We start from the raw sequence: 12,887 nt of genomic DNA, 5'->3' as shown, positions 1-12,887 counted from the left end.
AGGTTGGATTAAAATGACTGCGTTACCAGAGCCTGGCTGAGCTAAATGAGATCAGAGGACTGATGCAGACTAAGAACTAATCTCTCTCTCTTCCCTCTTGTGTGCGCTGCATGAACAGCTGTGCCTGTTCGATGGGGAACGTGGGGAGGGCCAGCTGTGAGAGCTCAGGAACAGTGGTACAGAAGCAGGGCACAACAATGAATTGCACTGATGTCCTTAACAGTGCCTTAGCAAGGAAGGACAGCCACACGGTAATGGGAAATAAACACCTAGAATGTTAAGGAAAGATATCCCTCTTTGTCCCAACTCCGACAGGGAACAGGGGGAAAATAAGGCAGCGCCTAGAAGAAAGAGAAAAACCACCACAGACCTTCTTAATTAATTACTTGTCTCCAGGATTTTACTATATTTAGCATTATCTTCAGCAGACCACACGGGATGAGGCAACTTGAGTAGTAACACCTTGACTGGCAATTGATTTTATGTTTAATGTAAAGTTTTTTAAGATGAAGCTTCCCATGGGACCCACACAGACCTACTGCACAAGGCTCCCTGTGCGCCACATCAGTGGGCATCTGCTGTGGTCGGCACAGGCACATGAACCGATGCCAACCTCGCGATCAGCCCTTTGCTTATACTTTAGATGTCACTTACTTGGGAACCTGTTAGACTAGGCCTGTCACAGCTGTGCTAGAACAAAGTTTAATTTCAGCAGAGATCACAAGGCGTTAACTCCAAGCCTATGATTCGGGTTGGTTCATACTGTACAACCCCAACACACCCCATTTGTCAGAGGCCGTCACGTCCCCGTGTGGCTTTTACAGTGCAAACCAACCAAAGTAACTCTGAGTAACTTAGATAAAGAATGTAGTTGTAATATGTCATTCTCTAGGCCTTGTGTACATGAAAATGAAAGGCAAAGCAAGCACTGCCTGAGCACTGATGCAGCACAGGCAGTGGGCTGCCCTTTATCATCCATGCAGCGTGGGAAAAATGAACAAACGCTTTTCTTGCTGAGGAAAAAAAGTCAAGTAGTGGCAGCTGAAAATGTAAAAGAAGGTTATAGTAACACAGGTGCTTCCAGAGTAAAAGCAGCCAATACTACAGCAGGAGTATATATATATATTTTTTTTCAATCTTGAGGTTTCTTTTTTCTCCTTCCATAATATAAATATCAGCTCAGAATTTTAAAAGGTGCCTAATGCCCAAGTGATTTTGCAATTGAAAAAGATTTGTTAAAGAGCTATGGTTCGGGATGAATCACTGAAACAAACATAGGGCTTAGGCTAAAGATCAGAGTTATGGTCTAAATAGTTTTGAATTTAGGCTGTCAGCTTTTAAAGCCCTGCTGACTGTCATTCTGTGGGGTTTATTATTCTTACTAACTTTTGGGAAATTAAACTCAGGCTCCCACGTCACTTAGGTATCTCTTGACAATTTTACTGTAATTCTGCTGCATGGGATGACACATATTATCTCCTTTTAAATATATCAATATGCCCAATGTGTGCACCTACACAGATATTATATATATGTATACACTATATATATATATATTTACCTACTAAACACATGGATCCAAATCATAAGCACATGAGAAATTCTTCATGAACCTTTGATAACATCATTAGCATTTTTGCCAATAATCTGTCTCCCCAGGACTTAGCCTAATATTCCAAATCCATGAGCAGCTTCAAGAGCTGCTATTTAAAAATTAATTACCAAGCTGCTTAAAAGACATTTTCGTTCCTCTTTCCAAATGTGAAATTTCTTCCTTTTCCTGCCTGCCTCAGATTTATGTAAAGCTCAGACTGTTTCACCAGTTTTGTGCTAGTAACAGGTTTAAGATCCAGGCTCAAGATCCAGGCTCAACACATTCTGAGTGAGAAGTAAAAGGTTTGTTAGGAAAAGCGTGTGTTTGGCAACTGAGCAGTGTGCTTACCATGGAGTTTGATTCTGCTCAGGTCTGGTGCCAGAATGCCAGGCTTAAACCCCCCTAACCTTATATCCTTTCTTTACAGAAAACATATCATAGAGACTCAGTCTAAGTGTGCACTGAAGGCCTTTATGTATGAAGGCACGCAACAGGCAGTCTCAAAAGGAATTCTAATTCTCTACAAGGTATTACAATATTTTTTCCTTTTTTTTTTTCTGAAAAAATGCCATAAAAATATGAAATGTTGGTATAAATGTATCACATTTGCAACAACCAGCATAACCCAGTCATGGCTTTGCCGTACCCAATATGGCCATTCCCAACTCATGGAAATGAAACTTTCTCTGTGCCTGATGCTGAGGCATTATGTTTTTCCCTCTCATATGCATCTATATTTACAAACACACACATATAGAGGCACAGAGTCATTCACAGTGTGAAGGTACACACCACATACACACAAGCCATTTTTGAAGAAACTGCTAAGACATTTCAATACCAGCCAAACATATTTATCTGAGGATTAATCTTCATCTATTGAATCAGACGAGAACACTGCCATGCATACAATTATTTAATTAGCAGCCAAATCCTCTGCCAGTCAGCAGCCGTTCCAGGCATACTGATGGGGCAGTAGATGCAAATCTCACAGTAGTACTGCTTTTTCTCATTACTACTGCAATTAGCACTTAAATTGATGCTTTAAACATACTAATTTCTGGAATAATTCAGGATTTGTATGTTACCTGGGATCGCCTCACTGCAGAGACGACACCAGATTGCTACGCAAATTGAAGCACTTTTGAGCCAAATAACCATCATCATATCAGACAGAGCCAATTTGCATTTGCTTTTAAAGATAACAGAATGGCAATTTATGCAAATAAATTAAGTAAGTTTACTTCTGAGTTCTCCCTGAACTAATTATAACAATGTTCTAATTTTTTATCGCATCTAAAAGTTGGACTGAAATCAATGTGTCTTACGTTAGAAATCTGTTGTTAAAGGAAGCCTTGTTTTGATGTCAACACATTTTCTTAATTCAAAATTTTGATGTTAATTTAGTTACAAATGCAGATGTCTGTCATAGACATTTAAGTACTTTTCTTCTTGTTTGCATACCAGTAAAAGGTTTAACTGAAGCTGAACAGTCAAACGCAGGACATATTGCTGTCCTTTTAAATATTCAAATAAAAACCCATTTCAAGCATAGCTTTGGAAGTTTTTGTCTGTTCATACATTTATTTGAAATCGATAGGCTTAGCAGCCAATGCTGGAAATGGCTTGGAAACCACACTGAAAGCAAGACTCCAGTGGCCTCAAGGTTTTGAGACAGTACAGGTGAAGTGTGAAAATTTCACCTGCTCTTTCTGTTTCAAATAGAAAACGAATGCTGGATCTTTTGCAAATGGTGTTGTCAGGAAAAAAAGAGGAAAAAAAAGAAAAAGGTGTTTGACAGAGCACTGCAGAAACCAGCTATGGTGGCATTCACAATGCATGTATTCCTAGTGCAGAGCTGGCTAGGAATAGGTGGATAACACTCAGTAGATTGAATGACCTAAAGAAGCATCTTTAGAGCAGAGATGCGGTAACATCAGCCATAAACCAGACTCTGTTACTGGTTAGCAGGGAATGAGTGGAAATAGTACTAAGAAAACTGTCAGAGAACCACCTCTGTAAATGGCAGCTAGCAGAACCCTAAAATTAGAGCGATGAATGTTCATACAGACACCTGTATGCTGAAGGGAAGTGAAGAGAGATTTTCTTTTCCCAACTACTCTTCCTTTCCAGTCACGCTGACACTGACCGCGGGTTGAGCGTGTTACCTGTGAGATGTGTGCTGCCTGCAATTCACCATCCAGAATGGAAGCAAAAACATTTTCTTTTCCTTCGCAGGCAGCCATGAGTTCGGGAAGACACTCGATTGGTCCTTGGTAACCTCTGTGCACGCTCTTCCTTTTGCCTTGGCTCCACTTCCTGTTACAGATAGGGAAACATACGCCCCGGGAAGGAGAGGAAACATTTACTTTCAGTTGTTTTGGCAGTAAAACTTGATGCCAATTTCTGTTATTAAATGCTACTAATTTCTTTTTGGGTAGCATTAATTACTGCACCATCTAGGCATCTGTAGAGCTTAGCATTATCTATGATATTAAGATGGATACTAATGTATTTTTATAATGGATTAAAATAAAGAGATAATTAATATACAGAGTTAGATTTGTTAGGACTTGGAACTGTTCCAGCGATATCTTGTTAATTTGTCTGGAATCATGGTTCTCAGAATAATCTGCGGGGGTTAATTAATCAATGAATATTGAAAACAGAAACAGAAACTCCATTTGGGAAAGCATCACTGTGAAAGAATGAGCTCTTCTTCTGGCGCATTAATGAACATCCTTGGGCACAACAATGACATTCAAACACAATCAGCGATCAAAGGTGGAACAAAATAACAGAGCTGCAAACGTACAGAAGAATTACGTACCTGAAAAGGTAAAGGTGCTGTAGCTCTATATTGGGCAAAGTAAGCAGGGAAGAGTCGTGTATCCATCTACCTTGAACCACCATCTGCACCAGACTGGTTATATTCAGAGCAGTCACCAGCCAACCGTGATGTGCTGCAACATCCAGCATTGCCTAATCAAAGGAGACATATATGAGAAAACAGAGAACAGAAATAGAATTAGGTACTTTGTTCATACAAGTAAGAACATTTATTTAATGTTTAAGGTACCGGAATTTCTAGGCCTTTAACATTTACTTCAACCTCTACTGATGGTAGTAGGCATCTTTTGAATTAAACTTGAAAAAAATGGATTAAATCCTGCATCATCATCATCATCTCTTACCCCTGAAAAGGTAATTTGCACCATGTTTTTAGGGGTGAGTGCAGAAAGTGGGAACCTCTTCCTATCAAATAACCTCTCTTCTGTGTAATCCAACTCAGAACAAAAGGAATAAATATCAGACATTACTGTAAAGGAAGAATTTATAATTAACCAAAGTACCGATTTATATTTTGACACAACAGCTTTGCCAGAACTGCATAATTATTAAAAAATCCTTGAAATATTTAAGAAAAACAATAGTATCTTCCTGTTCAAAAATCGATACTATTGTCACTCACCAGTAGGAGTCATTATTATGATCTTAACCTAAGGACTTAAAAGATCCCTTGAAATGGACTAGGTAAAAATGCTAAAGTTTAGCTTAATGAGTGTTTTTGAGGTTTTATTCAACACTGACACCTAACTTGAAATCTTGAAGAAAGATTGCAAAATAGCTAATAGTTTACCCAGGGTGAGCAAGAGCAGTCAGAAGTAACATGGATTTCACCCTTTGCATTGTAAACGGCTGACTGTCTTGGAGTGAAGGATGCTTGGCTGTCTCTCCTTTGGCATCTCTATCCTGAATCTGAAAGACTTTCCCAAAGTACATAAAACTCCCATGCAAACACAAAAAAACACATAAACAGCCACACATCACACTTTGAAGTGTTGATGATCATCCTGCCTTCCATGTCTCCTGCGTTTCTGCTCTGTTTCTACTTGGCTTTCGGCAACACGAGTAAAAGGTACAGCTCTAAGGGTCACTAGCAGAAAGGTCTAAATCTGCAAAATTCACGGTGGATTGTGCATCACGAGTGGCCCTATCACCATGAAAGATTTTTTATGCTTGCCTTTTTTTCCCAACTGGACTTAAATTCCGTTTGGTTAGTCTGAAAAGAGAAAGGACCGAACCTGAGCTTTTGGTTTTAGCATTTTGGGGGTTCTTTTTAATGGAGAATGCAGTTATTTGAATATATAGTATACTTTTTTCACCCTGTCCAGAGTACATTAAAACAATTACTATGGTTTCTGCAAGCATTTCAGCTGGTGAAGAAAGTTATGCTCTAATCTGTTAGTTGTCGTGCTTGTTTTCTTGTTTAATACCATTCTGATCACAGTTAAGTGGGGGTCCTCATATTACAACACAGTAATTCAGCAGAAAAATCATGTAATTAAAAGTAGTTTGGCACGTGGGAAATTTGGAGTTTGATTAAAATACTTGAAATTTTTTTTTAAGAAAGCAAGTAAAGACTCTGGCATATTGAATAGTTCCAAAATGTCTTTGAATATCATCTTCTTGGTATGAGAAGAGCTGCAGTTTGATTTCAGGTCTAGGCTTAAGATATTTCCATGGGTTTTTCTTTTAAAGACAAATGATGTTCACAGAACCAGAGAATCATATTGTTCAACATTTCTTTAAACAGCAGATACCTGCATCATTTTCACTTATTTCCCCCTCACTAGTGGAATGAGGAGAAGCTGTCTATGTAAGTCTTTACGTTTAATCAAATGTTTTACAGACAAACAAAAGGCAGCATTTACTTAAGGCAAACTAAACAGTGAAATCTTCTTTAAACAAAGGAGTTGTTTACACACGCAGGGCTATTTCAATTAAATTACAGTGATTCTGGAGAAATACTGACTTTAAAGACACAAGTTATTTTCAGTCCTGGCCAGTCACACAGTTTATTTTAGCAGTTTACAATGCAATTTCAACAGGTTTTATTCCAGATCGGGGTGACGAGATCAGTGACACTTAGAAAAATATTTAAAGTGTCACCCTGTATTATTACACAAACGTCACCTCATTCGTCTCTCATGAACTGTGGATAAAGTGCCTTTCAGCTAATAAAGATCTAGATTTAACGTTTAACTTGTCTCTTTTGGAGGCAGAGCCACAGCACCTTGAAACACCCCAATAATATCCCTGGTGACTCTAGAAACAGCACCTCACAGCACAATGTTAACCACTTGCTTCTCTCTTTTCCCTTGGCTTGCCAAGGTGATTTCCAGGCATTTTTACCCAAGAGAAAATAAAACCATGTCAGAAATCGCATTTGAAAGGAGCAGCTACACAGCCTGTAGATTTATGTGCTGGTTCCTGTGATTCTTAGTCAGATAGAGAGGGAATTGTTCTCAGCATGTGTCAGAGCGAAGCCTGTCTTTTAAACTTGCAAGGCGAGTTGCTTATATGGTTTATCTCTTTCTGTGTTTTAAAACTTACTGAAGCCCATACCTATGGTATAGTCTGTGTCTCCGAGCATGTTGCTCAGACAGCATCTCTCCTATTCTCCACTACTGGATTCTTGTCCCTTCCTTTCTGCTACTCTGACCTAGCCTGAAACATCGTGCTCCTCGACGAGGCTGCTGTGTACATGTGAAGAATAACAGGGTGCGTAGATACCCTGTCTTTTTCATGAGCAGCAAGAAGAATACAGTAAATTGTACTTTTAATCAGTGTGAAGCGGTGGTGGTATTTTCCCAAAATGCTTCTGAGGATACACGTGTTAACAGTGCAGTCATTGTTTTCTTTTTTAAAAACCTAGTCCCCTACCCCCCCCCCCCCCCCTTTTTAACAGGGGTTTGAAAAGGGGAAAGGAAGAAGAGAAGATGCAAGAGAAAGATAAATCTGAAACAAGCTATACACTGAAATTAACTGGAGGATCCTTTCACATAGAAAATCTCCTAGAAATTGATAGAGGCCTACAGATAGACATCCCGTAGGGAGTCAGGAAAGCCTGTGTGTGTGAGACTCTGTGTTCCACATTGTTATAATGAATCCACATGGCAAATCCTCTTTTCCTCCTTATTTTCTGCTTCTTCACCCATAGAATTTATTCACAGCATCTCTATCTGGATGTGAAATCCAAGACAGTGGCATTGTGGAAAAAGTCAGAACAATGGTAAAGTTGGCTTGTTTCATCTGCTGCCTTGGAAACCCGCGCACGTTTCCCTTTCCCCTAAGTGTAAAACACACAGATGCTTGATACTTAAATGGTTATTGAAATTCCTATAAATACTCAAGGTAACACACTGAGTCATTCCAAATTCCATTCCTCATCTCCAAATTAGCCATATAAAACGTATCAACTAAATAAAGACTAGCAAAGGTAAAAGAAAAAGCCAGTATGTATATAATATTTGTGTTACTGATAACTTTTATCCTCTCTAGTTTCTCCAGTTGCCACTTGTTTGGTTTGTGGTTGTAATTTTTATCTACAAACCAGCCTTATTTTCTAGAACTGTGCAGCTTCTTTAACTCTTATTTGGCAACAGAGTAAGTAATTTGTATAGCTGATAAAACTGGAACAGCTTAAGAGTATTCTTCAAAACTGAGAAATGGTACAAGCTGGTCACCTGCCTTTCCAGTCTCAGATTTAATTCCAACACAGGATAATTTCCTTATACAGAAGAAATTCAGAGGACAGTATGTACCAGAGGTGAAACAGCAAAACTATAAAGATGCTTTGACTTACAGAAAAAGCACAAGTACATTTTAGTAAAACAAGTTTAAAAAAAAAAAAAAAAGGAAGCCCTAAGCTCACTGTTTTTAACCTAAAGTAGAAAAGATGGGATAAAGATGGAGTCAAGGGAAGTATCACTTCTTGTAATGAAAAATGTGTTTACCATCATCATATTTGGGCCTTTTCTGGCACTTAGGAGAATGAGAGCAGAGGCCTATACTGAGATGGGTTTTAATGAAGGAATCACACGTTAGCTTTTCAGCCTTTCAATTGTCATACCTGGACAATCACAAAGTAATAAAAACAATTAGTAACTACATCCTTTAAGATTCTGTATGTCATTAGCAAAACCAGCTTGGCTTGTGCCAGTACGGGAACAGGAAGCTATAAGCCATTGCAGGGGCAGAATGAAAATCCTGATGCTCAATAAACTGATGTAGGTATGGCAAAATTTTGCTATTTCTGTCTTTATTCCAGAAGCACATTAACACAAAACCCTCAGCATTATTAAAAGGTTCCCATCATCTTATTTTCAGGAGCATGTGTTGGTTATCCTTAAGGGCTGAACTACTTAAAGCGATCGAACCGCACCTTTCTGGCCTAACATGAAGCCGAGATTTTACAGATTGTGTCTCTTTTAGACAAAGTGACTACTGATGCTTGGATTTTAAGTTATGGCATATCGTTCCCTGTCTTGAGGGGAAGGCAAAGATGGAGGCAGGATGTGGGAGAGGTGAATGGCACATAAGTGATAGCAAAAAATTGCTTTTCTCTGGAGTTTTAAGCACTCAAATGCTCAAAACCCTGGATACTAAATTGTTCCAAAATGAACATACCCACCCCACTCACTCCTCATCTGTTTGGGAGATTTTTCTAGCAACAGAAATATCTTGATTGTAAAATCCTTTATTTCAGAAACTTTTTGCTAAGCTTTAACACTGCTGTTGGTATTACTTTCACATCCCTCATTTGAAAGCCAGATAGTCTGGATCACTCTTGTACAACTGGGTAGGTGGCAGGGGAACGGGGACTGTACAACCAGCAGAATTTCCGATCTGCTCAAATGACTTAAACAGCTTTTTCCTTTAAGATAAGTTATTGAAGTGTTAAAATGAATTAGCTTGCATCTTATTAACAGAGACTGCGTGCTGCTTGGAATAATTTCTTCTTCTGTTTCAAGTCACCTGGCATATGACTCTGAATATACAGTGATGCCATTGGTGGCAATGACTCAGTGGATGGGGCCTGAAACTTCAGGAGTACTCAGGACTCAAAGTTCTCCACTCTTAAAATACAAACTTTGTTTTTTTTGTATCAGTGTTTCAGAGATTATGGCACTTTCTTGATCCCCTTCATTTGGGATCATAGAAGGTTGTTACAGCCCCCTATGCACAACAGCATCCATCTTAGACCTGAAAGTTTATGCAAAGCAAATCCAAGGCAGTCTCAGCAAAACAAATACAAGTCTTGCTCTGCAGTGATGCTTTTAGGAAGGAAACAATAATTTAGAAGAAATAAACTGTGTAGGGCTAAAATAACTTAAACTGTTATTGCGCAGTTACATCAAAAAGCAGAGTTAAGGCTGGTTGGGTTTTCTACCTATTTTAGTACCTGAATTTATTGTTTATAGGATTCCAATATAAGATAATCAGAATGTGCCCACTCTTGTCTTTGCTGCATGCTAATGTAAGTTCTGTTGCCTAGGGCTAGACTTCAGTTAGAAATGCAAGTTTAAATCCACAGATCTATTAAAATAATTTGATTGGTGCCTAATGAGAGCTGTTTAAGACCACAGAGCTTATGTGACAAACGTTTACAGACAATAATATGCAAAAGTGTATGCATTTTACTGCTTTTCCTGAAAACTATGGATTCAGAATAATAATAATAAATCTTTTTTGCACATGCTGCAAGTGTAGGAAGCCTTCCAATATGTAATATTATATTATGATCCACATGTGACTTGAGACCATACTAACACAACTAAAATATTTTTCCAGATGTTAAAGCATGCCACGTACTATAAGTTTCATGTTTTTATATAAATCATGATTACGATGCTTCAATTAAATATCCCCGAAACAACTGACCTGAGAAGTTGGAATTTATTTGATGAAGGCTTTCAGAGGGTTTCATTTTAGGGTCACTACCTTTTGTATGCAGCATAGTGGTAAAACAGGTATCTACAGCATCTTTGCACTCAGACATCTGGTCCAAGATTACATTTTAGAAATGTTTTAATTTGGGGAGGGAAAAGAGTTCTTTCTGGTCAAGGAAAGCAGACTTACACAGCTGTACAGCTTCAGCCTACAGCCCCCCGCCCTGCCGTACTTTATCAGAGATATCGTGAATAAGATGTAATTAATCCTATTGAGGAGACACTCCTTTTATACTGCCCTCTGCATCCCCCCTTTCCTTCCCTTCTTTTTTTTTACAGGCATTTTCAGCTCCCTCTTCCATATGCTCTGCCACCCCCTACGAGAGGCTAATTCTTCATTCTCCCATCATCATAAAGGTCTCACTGACATATGCTAATTACGACCTTCCTAGCTGCTTTGTAAGATTCCCGTCCCTGTATTCATCCTTTAGCTTCCATAGTAACATTATTAGTATGATCAGAACCAGGGAAAGGACAAATCACTTACTGTCTACATTTACTGGAGTGCAACCCTTGGGTTATTACTGATTTTTTTTTTTGGGTAGTATTACAGAGATAAAAGCAGTTATAGAATGTGATATCAGCACTATAAACTTTGTAGAGCATAACCCAACATGTTCAGGACTCATTGAATCTCAATATGCAGTTTATTTTCAAATTCTTAATTACTAGATTGATATTCTCTACTATGCTACTGACTTATAAATACAACAAAATACTTTTGATAAAACTCACTTGGTAAGAAATCCCGGGTTCCTAACATAAACAATGTCTTATTGATGCATTTGTTCCCAATCTTACACAAATCTACTGAAATCATGAAAAATATACAGCATCTTCCACATAATAAATCTGCCCTCTTTAAAGTCAGTTTCAAAACAGTAACATAATATTTTGTCAATAATTAAAATTTTTGAGTGCATTCACAAGAATCCTTTTTAACAGCAACAGTTATTCCCAGCAACTTTATCCTGAACTTTTAGCCCCATAAGGTTAGCATTCAGGAAGCTCAGCTGCTGTCTAACAAACTTAATTAATCAAAAAGTCATTTCCGAGCTGTAACTATGAGTAAAAGTGCTTCAAGTGTGCTAGCAAGCCTACAAGTTAATCAAAATGCTAATGCAGTACAAATTAAAGTTGTGATTAACATTTCACAGTAGCTGCTTAAGTGAATTGATCACACAAATGGGTTAAGCATTACTCATTTCCTCCAGCCCCAACTGGGAAAAGGTTTGTCCTGGGTGGGGGAGGGATTACATACAAACAGCACCAAATCATCGTTAAACTGTCACCAAGATTCTTCCTTACACCATTTCACCAATTATCCATAGCATGTAAAAACCCCAGCACCGCTGCCACAAAGGTAACCCTCCCTTCTCCCCCATACAAACCTGCAAAACACAAGCAGGCAGCAAGTAGTTCCACCTCAGCATGCCCAGGTACTTTCACAACAAAGCCATCCACCGCTGCTTAGTATCTGTAAAGCAGCATTGCTGTCCAGTCTTTTGATTTCTCCCTCCCCCCTCCATTTTTCCACCCTCCTAAGGTGGAATGGTAGCTATCCAACCATGAAAACAAACAGTGTTTAAGTAAAAATGGCAAGCACGGTGCTGTCACTGAAAGACCGTATGCAAAGAATAGGTGTAGAAGCTTAAGAGATAGGGGCTTCGCTCTTCAGCTGCTTCGGAATAATCCTCTGCCTTCTCAAATTAATTTGATTCTCTTCCCTTCCTTCAGTAAATCTGCCCATTTATTTATAGCTGCCAACTCACCCATTCAACAAAGCAGTTATCTCTTTCCCTTGGCACCTCTGGGCAAACTCTTGTCCACACAACTGTAAAACAGGCCATTCCTGCAATAGCCGCCACCTTGCAGCAAGCGATCAGCACACCTGCACTAGCAACAGACCAGTTCATCCTGAGTTAACAGATACTAAATTTTACCTTGCTACAATGAGCTCAAAACACACTTAGGATCTTAAAATACTTCTCATAGGCAGGAAAAAGGATCCAAGGTACACATGGCTCCCCAAGTCAGTAAGTTTAGCGGCTGTGATGCACTGAAGAAGTTTGCGGAGAATGGGGAGCCCAGAGCTGAGGGATGTTCTCGTACATGTACCACAATGATGATTCTCATAAAGCAGAACTGTAGTGAAAGCTGCAGGTCAAATGACCAGAAACCACTCATTTACTTTTAACTGTTTTAGAATGGTAAAGCAGTCTTACGGACATCATCATTCAGCTGAGCAGATGCAGAGCTTAACCCAAAGAGGTTTTTATTGCCTGTCAGCATGAGATTCTCTGGAGGAGTAACGTGCTGGGAAAGGCAGGCCATCAGCCATCGCGTTACAAGGTCCTCGTTTCAGGGATGAGCATGTTTCCTGTGTGAACTGGTCTTTATTCCCCACTTTGGAATCTGCCTCCGTGTCCGCCTTCTCTCAGTGCACAGGTACCCTACTGAGATGTGTTTAACACATCCAAAGGTAAACACTTCTCCAA

At 39.1% G+C, this 12,887-nt stretch overlaps 1 protein-coding gene across 1 annotated transcript in view; it reads right to left on the bottom strand.

Annotated features, from left to right (window-relative positions):
• The window catches only part of ASCC3 (activating signal cointegrator 1 complex subunit 3), a gene marked incomplete at its 5' end in the record, with an annotated part of 249,988 nt that overhangs the window by 4,670 nt on the left and 232,431 nt on the right, over positions 1-12,887 (bottom strand). Inside the window, 2 exons of the mRNA XM_084261793.1 lie at positions 3,763-3,913; positions 4,425-4,576. Coding sequence (XP_084117919.1) covers positions 3,763-3,913; positions 4,425-4,576 — 303 coding nt within the window. The remainder of the gene's footprint in view (positions 1-3,762; positions 3,914-4,424; positions 4,577-12,887) is intronic.

Source organism: Gallinula chloropus, assembly GCF_964237585.1.
Source record: "Gallinula chloropus genome assembly, chromosome: 3".
Lineage (NCBI taxonomy): Eukaryota > Metazoa > Chordata > Aves > Gruiformes > Rallidae > Gallinula > Gallinula chloropus.
The sequence above is the reverse complement of the archived record's forward strand: the minus strand, read 5'-3'. Positions and strand labels throughout refer to the sequence as shown.